The 17114-nt window shown below is 37.9% G+C and overlaps 1 protein-coding gene across 2 annotated transcripts in view; it reads right to left on the bottom strand.

Moving 5' to 3' along the window:
* Nucleotides 1-6805: 6805 nt before the first annotated feature.
* The window catches only part of HCN1 (hyperpolarization activated cyclic nucleotide gated potassium channel 1), a 237615-nt gene continuing 227306 nt past the window's right edge, over nucleotides 6806-17114 (bottom strand). The window contains exons 7-9 of one of the 2 annotated variants that reach the window (XM_078384443.1): nucleotides 15955-16119; nucleotides 11358-11458; nucleotides 9089-10971 (exon numbers count right to left, since the gene is read on the bottom strand). In XM_078384443.1, coding sequence (XP_078240569.1) covers nucleotides 11358-11458; nucleotides 15955-16119 — 266 coding nt within the window. In that variant the 3' untranslated portion in view covers nucleotides 9089-10971. Of the gene's footprint in view, nucleotides 10972-11357; nucleotides 11459-15954; nucleotides 16120-17114 lie in introns of both variants that reach the window. The other variant, XM_078384442.1, reaches the window with a different exon arrangement.

The following is a 17114-nucleotide window of genomic DNA, read 5'->3' as shown; positions in this document are numbered from 1 at the left end:
GTAACAGCGTTCCGTGTCTGAGTTGCACTGGCCATGTGACCACGGAAGATTGTCTTCGGACAAAACGCTGGCTCTATGGCTTGGAAACGGGGATGAGCACCGCCCCCTAGAGTCGAACACGACTGGACAAAAAAATTGTCAAGGGGAACCTTTACCTTTACCTGCTATATATTTTCAATCAATATTTCTCTTGTAGTGCTTATACTTTCCTTCCTGTTTGTACAATATTGTTTAAACTTCTCAATTCCCTCTCCTAACACTCTCAGCTCAATTCTCTAACCCTCTCCTTCTCTCTCCTAAACCCTAACTGCCATTCCATATCTCCAACTGTCTCTCTAACTCCGCCCCTCCTGCCCTATCCTTGGCTCCTCCCCTTTGAGCTTCTGTGATGGACAGGCACAAATGACGTCACCTGTTGGCATTTCGCTAAAACCACCATTCGTATTCGTTTTCCCTGAAGCTCCCATGTCTAGTTTCCTCTTTCGGCCACTCAATAATAGGTTGTCCTGCATGGCTTCAGATCAGCTAAAATAAAACTGAAAACTTTTACACTCTGTTTTGAGCCTCTTGATTAGTTTTCAGTCTCCTGGATCCTATGACACTCTAATTTCCCATCAATCACAACAGTTCACTTTTAGCGCTCTGAAAATGTTACATTTATTCTGGGGAGGAGATCCGAACAATCATTTCTGATTTTGTGTCTGTGCATACAGTAGACACAGTATTATGCAAATCAGTGTCCTCGTTTGTTATCCTTGTTAGTGCTGTGTGAATGGTCACCATACACACTAGATGTCACTCTCTGTGCTTGTGACCTAACCCTTCTATGTGATTGAAATTTGCTTATTCCTTTCTGAGGGCAGCAGAGGCCAGGGTCAAAACATGTCAGGTCAAGGTGGGGCCCTACTTTCCACTAATACTTTATCTGATTAAAACTGCTCATTGCTCTGTGTCTTTTCCACAGTGTTAAATTTTTAAGCAGGAGGAATGTTACATCTGTCCATTTAATTTAGATTAATTAGATCGGGGGCTAATACCCTCCAGATTATGAATGGAAATGTTTATATCTTTAGATATAAATACTGTTCATCCTCTAGAAGGAAGTACTTATATTTCATTTTTGGCAACAGGTTTCCTAATTGCTCCATATTGTCAATGATTGATATATCAAATTTGAGTATTAAGAGGTCATTCTCCATCCACCCATTTCCACAGTGAAGATTCCAGGGAAATTTAAGAAGAGTTAATGAATGTATGAATTACAAAAGAAGGTATATTTTGATAAATTGTGATTGACTGTGTTCTGTCCTCTGCTTAGTGACAGAAGACCAATTGATTTCCAGAAATACAGGCAATAGTCTAATGAGCTCACCTAACTAGCGTGATAAGCCTATGAATAAAAATGCTCAGCAAGCATAAAACGCCTAAAACATTTCATTACTTATCTGCCTATTTTGGGAGTATTTTGATCCCAAAGGATCACAGGCTATTTCTGTTTCTAGCTTTGCAAGTGTGGCTGTTTGAGACACTCACGGCCCATAAAATACATAGATCATCCAGGTTGCAGAGCCCCCAATATGTCTTATTTTATACTTTATATACTACAATATATTTGCTGAGTTGCAGTTTATACTGCTGAGTAGCCTTATAACACTAAAGGCTAGAACAGGCAAATGTTCTACAAGATATGCTAATAGTTTTAGAAGAGGTAGCTGGGTTAGTCTGTGCTAGCATATAAGGCCAAAAACAAAATAAAAATAAAAAATAAAGAAAACAAAATATTATGGGAACTTACAGACTAACTGCTGTAGTTTAATGTGAGTTTGTATGGACAAGTCCATTTCTTCTTCCTAAAAATATAGTAGTTAGTCTTTAAGGTACCACAACCTTTTGTCTTCTTTATTTTTTGTTTTTCTTTTGATATTAGGTGATGATATTTCTTTTTCCTTATATATTAAGTTACTGCTAGTTCAGAAGATCCACCCCAAAACAAAGCAAGTTAATTAGGAAAAGGGTGAAAAACACTGAGCATTTTCAGCACTCAAGAAGTTCCCACTCTAAGAATGTGCAATCTGTAGTTTATGTTTGACTCTCTTTTATGAACAGGCCAAGATAAATAACTATCTATGTGAAAGGCCATGATCCAGACAATGCTAAGTGCATGTAAACCTCTGCAGTTTTTAGTAGAAGAAAATCAAATACGTACATTCTCCTCTTGAAATCAGTGACCCTTGACATTTAACTTTAGTTTGTTTTATACGCTCAGTCTATGGGAGAGCAGATCAATTCATCTAGTAGGAGTTGTTAAATCATTTCATTTTGTAGATCTCATTGATCCAATTAGCATATTCTAGTTTGGACTAACCATCAGATTTAGTGTCCCAATTTTTAGAAAACTGGTCTAGCATCCAGACATATCAGTTGTTTCCAGGCCCCCAAAAGAAGCAAATAATCTTCTCCATTTTTTGCTGCAATGGCACTTAGAGAAGATGAATAATAAAAACACAGGATGCTGGTAGTAATTATCTTGCTATGCATTTTTATGCCCATTTTATAAATAACCTTCATTTTTAAAAGACTGACTGCCAAGAGGCATCTCCCCCCCTTAAACCACTTTTCAGCTCGTAGCCTTTACTACACTCTATGTTCCTGCAGTTTCTCACCAAGTATAAGTGTGAAATCAGAACATCTCCATCTTCTAAAGTATGCAGGAAAGCTGCATATATATTGAGGTCTTACTTTAGTTTGAATCCTTAGCTCTGAACACAGGCTTGGTCACTCCTTGCACCATTCTATCCTTTCCTGGATCATAAATGTTTACTCCATGAGCTTGAAGTACAGAAGGTTCCTGCATGCCAGGCCACCATGATCTGGCCCAGCACAGAAATGTAGAGCCAAAGGATGGCCCTTTGGGATGGCTTGGCCCATGTACCACTTCGGGCATGGCCATGTTTATAATGGAGACTGTCATGCTCTGAGCCACTGCTGGCACAATGGCCTTGGCATGGATTTTGAAGTAATCAAGCATAGCTGTCTGGGGACAGTTGAGTGCTATGCCTGAGATCACCCTGCGGAATTCATAATGGGAACTTGCTGGATTGCCAAATAGATCATATACCAAAATGGAATCCCGGCTGTGTCCTGAATGCCTTCCAATATACAGACTCTAAACTGGAACACTGTGAGAGAGGACATAGTCAACCAAACAGGAAAAAAAATAGGTTCCTTTTAGTGCACAGAGAACATTTTTTGAAGAACAGGTTAAACTGGAAATGGCCTCTGTCATAATGCAAGTCAGGTTGGTGGCCTTATCTGGGAGCAAATCCTGCATAACAGGTGGTTTCCTCTTTGTTATTAACTTGGCATTCAGCAGCACTATTTTTATTTATTTTTTTAAAAATATTTTTACCGTCTTTCTCCTCGAAAGGACCCAAGGTGGCTCACATCGTTAAAAGGACAATATACAAAAGCTAAAAACGGTAAGTGTGAGTGTGTCATCCAGGCCGCTCAAGCAGTATGAACCAGGATTCATTTTGGGAGCAGTCATCATTTTTGCACTCTGATCTTTTGCAATAATGTCACTGTCTCTCTGCAATATCTTCCTCTGTGCAGTGGATCCCAACCCCGGCTTCCCAGATGTTCTTAGAATAAAACTCCAAGAAACCCTGGCCAGCACAGTTAGTGGTGAAGGCCTCTGGGAGCTTAGTCCAAGAACATCTGGGGATCCAAGATTGGGAACCACTGCTCTACAGTTACAATGCCTTCTAACCTCTTTTTCTCTGTTTCCTCCTGCCCCTTATTAAAATAAATGGCTCTCATGGGTTGCATTATATTGCAGTGCAATCAGTTCTATTATAAAAGATTTATTAATCCCAGGTGCACTCTTGGCTGTGGATATTTTCTTTAAAAATCTGAAATTCATTAAAGAAATCTGCTGTGTAGTCTCATATCATACATGCATTGTTGAGTACACTATTTGGATTTAGTTAACTTTCATTTGTGGAAGTTACACTTCTTGACAACAAGGACAATTAAATACTGAACTTAGCATAGGTCATGGTATTGTGCAAGTCATTTACTCTTTAGGATCCAGTTATCTGACACTACTATGTTAGATTTACAGGGAAAGCCTCCTAGCTAACAATATTTGGCATAACTGGATTATTATTGTTTTTTGAAGGCAAGGGGAGCAATGCATGAAATAACCATTTCAGCTGCTGAAGAAATTTTTTCTGCTCAGCATTTCATTTGTCAGTCACTGGATCATTCATCAGAAAAGGCCGTTTCTATAAATTTGTATTCAGTATGATTGCTTGGTGCTTGCTACAAGAATTTAGTTATATCTGGGGTGAGATCGGAGCGATGGAAGTCCTCTTGCTGTTTCGACTTTCATTCAGTAAATATTATGGCCAGCCTATTTTTAACGACACTCAGAAACATTTCGTTTTAACCACATAGTGGTTCTAGTTTATTATACAGTATTTCATATTTTAAATATCAAATTGTTTTTGATTGTTTTTATTGAGATCTTAGGATATAGGGCAAATACAAAGGAAATAAATAAATAATAAAATTAGTAGTTTAATTCTGCACCTGTTGTGAACAAACCTTCTCAATCCTGGTATCCTTCAGATGGGTCAGGACTAAAACGCGCCAGCCATGCTGGCTGAAGAATGATGGACATTCTATCCTGATGCCTCTGGAAGGTAACAGCTTGAGGGAGGCTGCTCTAGGCTATAATTTTTTAATATATAAAATATTCAGGACCATTTGACCCTGGTCCCCAGCTTAGAAAAGTGAGGCATCTCCACCACAAAGCACACTGGTTTTGGGATTATGGGAATGGCAGTCCTCAGAAAGCAGTATTCCCACAATCTGCAGAGCCCACCTTCAGTAAAGGGACCAATTATTTCTAGCCCTACTTAGCAATCAGCTGAGCTGACTTTTGGGAGAGTGATGAAGAGTCCCAAAGGCTATCTGTCTATGAACAATCAAACATGTCATTCCTGGCCAAAATACCTCAGCCAAAGAGTCTCTGTGTCAGAGTGCTGACAGCTCTGTTGAGTTTCATGTACCTTGTTTCATTATTATATCAAAAGATGGTTTAAAAACTGGATGCTTCTAAAATTCCCTGCATTTTTTTTCCCATTCGGGGTTATATTTGGCAATAAGGGGACCAAGAGAAAAGTTGCCCCTCACCTACCACTTGTTACTTGTGAAATGTTTGGAGACAACAGAACTAGATAAAATGCTGTGAGGGGTAAATAATGCAAGATCTTAATGTAAAAAAATGGACGTCACAACACAGCAATTAAGGAATAGTGAGACATCAAAAAGGCAGAGGGCATACAACTGCAATAGCCAAATCCATGAACAGACAGGAAAAAGCAGACAAGAACAAAATCGCGCCTTCTTTTAGATAAGAATGCAACTCGTATCTAGAGCTTGCATCCTGTTCTCTGACTATATTAATCACTATCAGGCATGTCTTATTAGTGATGGTAATGGCTTACGATATGTGGTCTTTAAACTTGTGATTTTTAAAACATTTATTCTTAATCTTTTGATAGCTTCTGATCTACGGCAACCATAAGAGGGTTTTCAAGGTTATAATTAAGAAGTTATTTTACCATTTCCAACCCCTCCTCCCAAGTAAATATCCATGGTAGAGTGGGAATTTGGTTACAGGTCTCCTGCACCCTAATCTGACACCCTATCTAACTACATTACTCTGGCTCTCAATACATTAGGTGATATATTCCTTTATTTAATTATACATTATATTTTAATATTTTGCATATACAGTAGAATATATTATTATATATCGTTAGGTTTTGCCATTGAATGTATACTTTAATTTCTTGATTCTGTATTGTAAACCATTTTAATATATTTTGAGAGGTGGTATATATAATTCTGAGATAAATCTGTCAGTCTTTAAGGTGTCGCATCTTATTTTCTCTCTTTATTCCTTATACTGTATTAAATTGGCATAAATCCACAACCAGACCTGCCAAATTAATTGCTGAATGCTACATCAACACTTAGGTGAATCTCAGTGATTTCATAGGTCTTGTGTGGTAAATATAATCTGTCCACATCATTTTTTGGATGCAGTGTGTGATATATGTTCATTAGTTTCCATGTTTTTCTATCCAATTCTTCTAATTCATTTTGGGTCCAGTTGGGTATCTGACTACTGGAACTGCCCATGTATTAATGGCTTTAACTTCCAACTTTCAGTTTTGATTTTAAGATTTCCTGCAGTCTTTTGATGCATTCACTTTCTGTCAGATCTTTATTTTGCATGCAGGATGTTACCTGCTTCTAGTATTCCAAGGTATTTATAATTTTCATCACTTGATAGTGATTTAACAATATCACATTTTTAACTCAATTTCATCTAGTTTTTGGATCTTGCCACATTGTATTATTATTCAAAAACACCAGATACAGTCAATCAAAATTATAAAAACTGGTGTTATATAACAGATACATGTTTTAGCCGAAAACCTAAGTATCAGCACAGTATGTATGCAGTTCCTAATACTGTGTGAAGCTTTTTGATATTTTCCCCAAAGCCCCAATGACTGTGGGGATCACTGAAATGTGTCATCCACAAATGAGGACGATGACAACAATAATTGACAAAAATTCCTAGAATCCTTCAGAGATTCTGGGACTTTTACTCCAAATAGTAATTTGATCCATTGCATATTAATTTAACAAAACAAAACAAACAACCACTTGTTCGTGTTTAGATAAAAAAAAAGAAACAACTTTGGAGGAAACACCACACATCAAATAAAATATTTGTTTTTTATTGTTTTATACGTTTGTTCAATTTATTAATAACTTTTATATTTATATTTATTTATACATATATATATATTTATTTATTTATGGCTTTGAGCAAAGACAAAATAAAATAAAAATCTAACTCATCCCTGATCACACAATCATAATTTTTATGCATTGTCTTTTCAGCAGCAGCATGATCCAATGTCATTGTAAATACATTTCATTCTATACAGATGCAAGTTTCATGTTTAAGGGCATATTTATATTTAGAGAAAAATAAGTTAATTCTCAAAATAGCAATGAATATTCTTTATATTACAGAAATCAGAGTCATTTGTAACCTAAATATATATATACACATTCATACATACATACATGTATATAGTTTTATACCCTGTACCATTTTAATTAACGTACAAACCTTAGATTTTGCCCACTCTATTACAAAGTCATTAAAAAGATTTTTAATGGTTTCACTGAAAGACCATGTATGTTAATGTTTCAATATAGTACTTAAAATAAAATAAACATATGTATAAAAATAGTTCACTACCAACTTCATTATATTCCTATCAAATGTAAACCTCAAACAGTTTTTAAGGACCATAACATGATCATCCTAAATTGGATAACATTTATCATCAGTATTAAAATAAACTTAGATTTCTACTGTACCAAAAAATAAATGGTCTTGCAGCTTACCATAACACTTCAAACATTACATTCTTTGTCCGCGATTCATGACCACTCCCATTTAACAATCAGCATTATATTCACGGAATAAATGATGTCATAATCTTGATTTTAGTTGGGCAGTGGGATTCGCTAAAGTGTGATTAATTCATGTAGGCATTCAAAATACCACTGAGGGAAAAGGCATAATAGGCAGCATGACATTTGGGCAACAGTCCTCAAGCCACCCACACTAGTTGTCCCATGACAATGAGACTCCCACAGAGAAAAGGCTCTGTACACTTTTTGCAAACTTTGAACGCAAACCGTCGTGGATATCTTCAAAATGGGTCCATTTTTGCTCAGGAAACATTCCTGGTGGATTGTGTTCCAGGATGTAACTAGAACAAGCTCAACTTTCAAGTGTATTTGGGAATACTGCAGCATGTAGTTCTGTGATTTGACTTTGTTCTTCCTGTTGCTTAGTGACATAATGATTAATGGGCACATTCTCTTACCAAGCACAATTAATGCTCAATTGAAGGGGGTGGACAAAATAAGTTATTTAATACTTCAATATGTGAATTCATTATGACATGGATGGTTTATCTGTGACCCTTCCCAGGCACTGACATTTTGCTAAGGGACTTCCTTTATGGGGAGGGTGACACAGGTCTTGTCAAAGTTCCTCCATGTCTGGGTTTTGCCACAGAAGGCAAAATCAGAAGTAGGGAAAGATAACCTCAAGGAAAGGAGAACAAATTGTCAGGGGATCTATGTATAATACTTGCTATGTTGGATGCCTCTGTGAACATGGAAATTCACTGTTTCCTATCATTTTGATCAGGAAGTTTCATATAATTCTGCTATGGCTTTGGGGTGACCAACACACCAAGGAGTGTTTCATATGCTACCCACAGTTGTGAGAGGGCTGCTTTTGATGTTTACAATTGTTAGCCACATGATTACAGACAGAGTGTATATTCTCTGCTACTCAACACACTTGTGTGGTAACACTGTATAAATGGAGCCAAATCAAGACCCTTGTCACTTGGAAAACTCTCCATCTGGAAGCACCCAAAGTCATAAGATAAGAAGGTAAAGACTGGAGCAAGTGAACAAAAGTTTTTACAAGATCACATACTTTAACACCGCCCTCTCTCATGGTCTCCCTCTCTTTTGTGCAGACACTAGAAGGAAAAAAAATAACAACAACCTCATTTCTATGTTTCACACTACATGCCATAGGAGAATAGGTTGTCCAAATTATTACAGTGTACATTGAGCAAATCGTGCATTCCCAAACAAATAAGATGTTATAGTATACTTATTTTTTCTTTTTTCTTTGTAAATATCACCACAGTCAACTACAAACTACAGTGAGGACAGAGATCACACCTGAAAGCCTAATCCAAGCAATGATGGTCAAAATAATGCATTCAGTCAATTAAAATGAAATAATGTCCAGCCTTTAGTGACAGATTCAAATGTCAGCATTCTAGGAAATGAAATTCAGAAACCATAAATGAATTCATCATTTCCCGAACCCAGGAAAATATGTTTGGGTTATTCCCTAAAACTGCTGACTGAATTTATTAGTTGCAGAGGGATATGTTGGGGGTTTATGTTGTTTATCTTTTGGTTTGTTTTACATCAGTAAAATAAAAGAAAAATATCCAAGCATGCATGGAATATTTTCAGACACTGTCCAGGGCAAAGAAGAAAGAGATGATCATATTGGTGGTGGTACACGTAGCAGGTTCAGGCATAGAAACTTGCATAAAAACACTGCATGTAAAGGTAGCACGGTAGGTCTCAAGCCACTGCATTACCGCTGTGTCGCATTTTATAGTTTGTAAGATTTAAAAATGTTACATTTTGGCATGAATAGCTGAAACTAAATGTCTAAACAAATATTTTGCAATGGTACAGCACACAGGAGCTATTTTTGTTATTGTTATTTGGGTCTTAAAAGTTATTTACAGTAGGATTAATGAGTCTCCATGAATCCTTTTCCCCAATATGAAGATATAAGTCCACCAGCTTTCTGAAAGAGAAGAGTGACTTTGAGGTTAGATTTCATCCAGAACAAGCAGTACTGCTAAACCATCTTCTGTAGACAGCAATAATGTTACTGATCCATCAATCTGAACCTGAATATAAGAGCACTAAAAAATAATTTGGACCTCTAACACAGGAAATGTTTCAATAATCTTTGATTAAGGAAAATTTAAAAATGATTATTTGACAAGTACTAATTCCAGGCTAAGTTGTTATGTGAATTTTATTATTCTGTGGCTCATAGTATTAATAACACACACACACACTCTCTCTCTCTTTCTCTTTTTAAACCACAGAATTGGTACCAGAATCTCTTCATATTGTTAAACCAGTTAAAATAAATAATATTACAACCAGTGTTTTTAGACTCATTCAACCAAATGTAAGAAAGGAAGACACAAGAGCCATTAGATTTCTCTCTTTTTTTCCTCTGTCCATCTTTCTGTATACTGTACATTTGATTTCAAGAGCTACGTTTGTCTAAAGTTTTCCTTTCCATGGTAGACATCTGGAATCTATCAGAAATTAGGTTAAAACAGTTTCCTGGGAGTAACCTCAGGTTAATGTCTTTGATTTATTTATAAGTCTTCATGAATCATAGGTTTGAAGCAAACCGCGGTTTATCTCCCTCTAGTTCAGTGCTTAAGATGGTGGAAGAATCCCTTTGTGGCATGGCCACTGCTGGCGTGGCCCCTCGCGTGGGTGGAATTGCTCCTGAAGACATCTGGCGGAAGAGAGCAACCCTTTGGGGGACGGTGCTCTTGCTCCCAGTCTGGATGCCTGTGCTTTGGAAACTAGACACCGGCTGTGGAAGGGAGGCTAAAGATTCTCCAACTGTTGGATGAGGTCTTGCTATCATCGTGGAAACCTCATGGGGCAAAGAAGGCTGTGAGGCAGAGAGAGGTCTCACCTCTCTTGTCAGACTAGCATTGTGAAGAGCTTGTGTGCTCTTATGTATGTCACTCTTCTGTGATGCACTAGGCATCGGCTGTGGCGGCTGCTGCAGCTGCTGTGCCTGTTGCTGCTGTTGCAGCAGTGATAACTGTGACGCTGTAGGTGTTGCATACTGGAAAGTTCGACCAGCAAGCGGGCTTTGTATTGGTGGGCTACAGATGGCAGAAGAGTAGGAGCAGGGAGAGAAAATTGCAGCTTGCTGAGGTGTCTGTGTGCTGGGTGTTGGAGAATTGAGGCTCCCTTGGGAGAGGCTCGTCACCGAATACACAGGTGGAGATTGTGTCCTGATCTGCATTGCCGATGTTGTGGTAGAAGCGCTTGAATTTAGTGCTGGCGTTTGTTGCAAATTTGTTGACGCAACAGTTTGCACCATCTCCCGGTCATATTTCACTATTTGTTTCAAAATTTCGCTCTCCTGGTTGTTGAAAACTCCAGTATTGAGATCTTTCTGAAATTTCTGGAGCAGCAGCGAATTCTTCTTTCCTGGGAGTCGGCGGGGGGGGGGGGAAGATGGATGAAACAGACACGGGATAATATGCAAGTTAGCAGATCTGTAAGCAAGCAGCAGATCTAAAAGCATGTTTTGTTTTGCTTGTTAACTTCCAGATAATTTAGAAACTGGTTAAAATTAGCTACATTCAATCTATTCTGTCCCTATGTCATACTCTGATCAAGAAACACAAATTAGGGCATGATTAGGCGAGAACTCTATGGATTGGAAAACTTAGTTGTGCAACCATGGATTGGGTGTCTGATTTCCCAGTGAGCCTCCCCTGAACCCCCAGGGAAAGAGCCAGCCTGTGCAGCTGCACAGGCTCAGAGCAGTGCCAGAAGGAGGGACTGATAAACTCCTTCTGAGAACTTCATACCTAGAAAGGGCTGTCCTTAAGTTCAAATTGACTTGCTGTCACCACATCATCATCATCATGTGAAACTACCCAGTGGTATGTAGAGAGATGATTCTTGGAATCTAGAATAATATGAATCATCAGTGTTAAAGAGGTAGTTTAATCCCAACCATGGTGATACCTTTCAACACATCTTGTTACTTTCTCCATACAAAATAAATAAATCCCATTTACCTTCATGGGGAAACCCCTGAAAAAATGTACAAAGAACAGTCTTGGTAATCAGACCCATGGTCCATCTTATTTCCATAAATGCCAACCATATACCTCCGGAAGCCTCAAGCATGGCATGAACCCAATAGCCATTTCTCTTTTTTGCTCCATAAACATGTGTATTCATTGCTGTACTACTGAAGTTATAGTTAGGAACTGTCTCACTAATAGTTATTGAGAGAATTTGTCAGCCTCTCTTTGAAGAACATGAGAGCACCATGCACACATAATACTGTTGTCCCACTGGGGCATTATGGTTGTTACGAAAGCGTTTTTCCCGTTTGGCACATGCATGTGTTTCTGTATGTGTGTGTGTGTTTGTGCATGCATATCCATGTATCCATGGGAAATTAGTTCAGTTCAGATTTAAGCGTGTGAAACTAGGCTGGCTGAAGTGGCAGCCTATCTTCCCAGCCTATGTTATATGTTAAAGCCGTGTCTATCATCATGACTGCCATTTTCCTAGTTTTTAAGCATCAAGAGGAATGTCTGCTAGAAAACAGACATTTTGCTTTTATTATTGTATGGACATACTTGACTCTTAACACACAAATATTTTCTACAAGTATATAATCGCAGTCTACCAAACAGTACAAAGGAAGGGCAATATGACAACTCAATTTTATTGATATATTTACCACTGAATGGTGGCAATTCAGCAAAGAGTAGAAAGACTGGGAACTAGAGCAATGAAATTTTAAGTGTTAAAAACTGTGTCTCTCTCCTTGTCAAGCTGTCCTAATTTCCCAAGTGCTAAACATGTTACATAACTTGTAAATACATGTGCCCACTTAACACGTTTCCTGGAACTAATTATTAAACATTAGTAAGCAGTGGCCAACAGATTGAGAGTAATCTTCCCAAATGTCTGTGAACTAATATGAACTCAGTGCATATTATGTAGTACCTGGTTGTGTAACAGGGGTCACAACATATAAACGGCATACCTCGTAGAATATTACAGAACAGAACATGCCTACAAACCACAGCTTCCAGAGTGAAAAATATTTTGTCCTCCAGCTGCAAACACAACAGTGGAGTACAATTTCACATATTCATATGAGTTTGAGGCAATCCCAAATTCATGGAATAATACCAAACTGAATTAAAATATTCAAACTGCATGGGATATTTCAACTTCTTCCTTTTCAGCATTTCATAGGAAAGGACATGAAATGAGAAGTCTTGCAAAAGAGGCTGTGGAAGGAGAACATTCTGAAGTATTTCTCTCACATGTGATAGGAACAGGGATCCTGTTTAGTTGCTTAAGTCTATGAGGTGACCATGAGCTCTTTCACCTGTCTATCTCAGCTTAGGTTCTCAGCTTAATAACAGTTCTGAGGATACCAGTCACAATGTGATTTTGCAAGGTCACATGGCATTCCATATCTATCCTTATTACGCAAAGTTTTAATACACATTTTTCTGTGGAATTGTATATTCAAAGAACTACAGATGTGTGGAAGGGTAGGTGCCTGTAATAATGTCACTGGTTGGGCCTCACCATATGTGTTGTGTCTAGTTCTAGATATCGCACATTGAGAAGGTTCTTTTTAAGGATAAGGGGGCGGTGTTTTAAATAAACAAATAAATAAATAAACAAACAAACAAACAAATAAATAAATAAATAAATAAATAAATAAATAAATAAATAAATAAATAAATAAATAAATAAATAAATAAGGAAGTCAGTAAACTGGAAAAAGCTCAAAAGGCAAAAAGGAAGATCAGGGGACTAGAAAGCCTATGAGAAAAGACGGAAAGAACTGGCCATGTTTAACCTTGAGAAAAGAAGACTGAGGGGAGATCTGATAACACCTTTTGTATACTTGAAAAATAGTCATATGGAGAAAATCTGTTCCCAATCATCCCAGAGTGCAGGACACGTAACAATGGGCTCAAGTTATAGGGAGGCAGATTTTGAATATCAGGAAAAACTTCCTAACTGTTAGAGAGGTATGACAATTGAATCAATTACCTTGGGAGATGGCGAGCTGATGCCAATTACTTTAGGAGGTGGTAAGCATCCAATGCTAATGGCATTCAAGTGAAAATTAGACAAGCATCTGTCAGATATACTTTGATTTGGATTCCTTCATTGGGCAGGAGGTTGTACTCAATTGCCTTATAGGTCCCTCTTCCAGCTCAGTTATTCTATGATTCTATGTGCAAAGGATGAATAAGCTCACCATGCAGATTTGTCCATTTTTTGGTCACTGGTTTTGGATTTGAAAGGGACTATGTTGGTGTTTAGATGGTGCTAGATTTATGCTAGAGGTTTCTAGGATTTTGGCTACGGAAAGTAAGTGACCTTGGTTTTACTACATGTATTAACTAGATATGACTTTTCACCCAAAACAATTCCTTGGAAAGCATAACTGAAGAACCCAACAAATATAAATGCTGACCAATCCAAGCTTGTGATGTGTGCCACAAGTCTGACATATGGGCTAATTTAAAGCTACAACAGCCACCATATGTTCACTAGACTCAAGGTATGGACACTAATGGGCGTATATCATTTTGGACAGAAGAACATTCGCAGAACACCCTATCACAGTCAACAGACACATACTATATAATATTTTTGTTCTGAAACTTCTTCCAGTAGCATCTGTATGCGAGTAATAAACAATAATAATCATGACATCCAATTGCAGATTTTCAGGGGCATAAGAGTGCTTTTCAGAACCCTTTGGATTATTTAAACTTCACTTGCACTTTTTCTTTTATAGCAAATTTCTTATTCATAAACTGACAATGTCATTACTGGAATGGAACAGCTGGTCACAGCATTTGACCTTTTAGTTTTTAGAAATCTGAATATTTGATTTGGGTTGCTTCTCTGAAGTATCTGTACTTGTTCACTGAAAACATTTATAAGCCATGTTTCTATAAATGTTGATGCCGTCTATAGGTATTCAAAGCAGCATATAGAATAAATAAAAACAATACTAAAAAGCAACAGAGTTTTGATTACCACCTTCTAAATCTTAACAAAGCAGAAATAAAACTCAGTTTCAACAGTACAATTAAAACTTAAGGCAAACAGTTGTAAAGATACTAAAGAAAAGTCATGACTTTCAAAAACAATTAAAAGCTGCGGTGAACACTGCTGGGCTTTAATTGCCTTAAACTGAATAATAAAAATAAGATCCTCTCTTACAATAATTGTGTGCAGTTATGTCAATTATAACTTATGGCACCCTTTCCAGGGTTTTCTAGGTACAGAATATTCAGGAATAGTTTACCATTCTCTTCTTTTGGGGGGTGCTATGGGACTTGCCCAAGGCTACATGAGATGGCTTTAATCTGGGGAGGCATAGCGGGGAATTAAACTCTCAACTTTGCACTCCACAGCCAGGTATCTACAGTAACTCACTGAGCTATTCAGCCATCCACTCTTATTTGCCAAGAAAGAGTATACCACAAACCACATGGCATTATTGCAAAAACCTTCTTCCTGGTCACTGCATACTTGAATTCAGAGTAGGCACATGCTTAAAGAAACATTCATATGTTCCTTTAAATACCACAGTCCAAGCTATGAACATTGAAAGTGAAAGGTCACTTCTGGCTATGAACAATAGTCCAGCTAGGGTGATTCTCCATTAAGTGGAGAATTATAGACTCTGAAAGGCCTCTGTAGGCATGATTCCCCATTTTTGTCCAATGTTTTTCAATCGGGGTAAGGGCCTGAGGAAGTCTGAGCAATCTAAAAGCCAGGAAGAAGTTCTCTTAGGTTGTGTACAGCTACTAGTGCACCTCAGAAAATCCCCACCCAAATGTAAAGAGACATGGAGAGTTATGTGTCACTGAAGAAAGGTGATGCTTATGGTCCAGATGTACAGAACTGTACAGGTGCTCCTTTTACACATTATAATAGGGGAGTGAAAACACAGCTCACTGTCTGAAATATGCAAACTAAGCAACTTAGCAAGCTAAAAATGTTTGCCCCAATGGGTCTTCAGAAAGTGCACCGGTTGCCAGAGAATGGCAGCCAAAAGGTTCTTTGGAGCTTTTAGAGAACACTGCAGAAATGTCTGAGAATGCTTCCCCCTCTATTTATAAATATATACAACTTGTTTCTAAGCTTAGTATCATATTTATTGATTATACTTATTTATATTCAACTGGCTTGGATGCAATACAGAAACCATGTTAAGAGCTGACCTAATGCAATGTCAGAATGGACACAATGATGTCCAACCTCTTGCAGGAGAGGGACAAGCCGAAGAATAAGATTCAGTTTTGAATGTACATTTTCTTGATCCCAGAAGAAGAACAGACTTGTATCTGGTTAAATAACTAAATAAATAAAAGGAATGAAAAATGAAAAGCATACCTATCCTATCCAGCCTGTCAATGGCAACTGTTTCAAATGCTCTTCTCATCATAGGGTATTCCTCCAGAACCTCATTGAAGTTGTCCACAGAGAGAGAATACAGGCGGCAATATGTGTCAGCTCTCACACTGGCTGTGCGGCGGCCCTTTGTCAAAAGGCAGATTTCTGAGGTGAAGGAAAGAACACAGAGAAGGGAAAACAGAGGAAATGGTTAAAGCTGATGGCAAAAAGAAGTCAGCTGATAAAAAAAAATTATAAACATTCAGATCATTCAAAAACATTTCCTAGAGTTCTGAAGTAACATTTTGCATGTGTCAATATACCAGCATTTTTTTTTATTTTGAACTTAAAATGCCCCACCCCAAAAAAGAAAATTTTGACAAAATAAAATATCTGTACAGATATTAAATTATTGATAAGGTCCCTTGTGTTACAACAGAGTTTTCTAAGAGGGTTTTTTTTTTTTTTTTTGGTGGGGTGGGGTGCATTATCCTGTTGTTTCTATTATCCAAGTCAGAGATTTTTCCATTGAAATGAATAAGGATTAGCTCGCTTAGCAAGGTACTGAATACCACACCACACAAGCTCAGAAACAATAGCGCTTCTCACACAATGTATGTGAGAAGATAGAATAAACAGGATTCTGACCCTCCCTTTTTGGTGATGTTTTAAAAACCAACCCCTCTCTGTAAGCGCAGGTCCTGCATAAAGTTTGAGCAGACTAGATTCAAGCTATTTTACTGGTTGGGTTAATATTCATTTCACCCTTTCCATCATGACCCATGGTCATAAAAGGATCAACTGTACTCCACTGAAGAGTATGACCCAACTGCATTCCCTCTTACAATAAGGTAAAAGGTAAAGGTTCCCCTTGACATTTAGTCAGTCGTGTTCAACTCTAGGGGGCGGTGCTCATCCCCGTTTCCAAGCCATAGAGCCAGCGTTTGTCCGAAGACAGTTTCCGTTGTCACGTGGCCAGTGTGACTTACAGCTGGAACTCTGTTTACCTTCCCATCGAGATGGTACCTATTTATCTACTCGCATTTAGATGCTTTCGAACTGCTAGACTGGCGAGGAGCTGGGACAAAGCGATGGGAGCTCACTCCGTCACATGGATTCGATCTTACGACTACTGGTCTTCCGACCCTGCAGCATCCAAA

This window comes from Pogona vitticeps, chromosome 2, assembly GCF_051106095.1.
Source record: "Pogona vitticeps strain Pit_001003342236 chromosome 2, PviZW2.1, whole genome shotgun sequence".
Lineage (NCBI taxonomy): Eukaryota > Metazoa > Chordata > Lepidosauria > Squamata > Agamidae > Pogona > Pogona vitticeps.
Note: the sequence above shows the minus strand (reverse complement) of the source record. Positions and strands in the feature narration are given on the sequence as shown.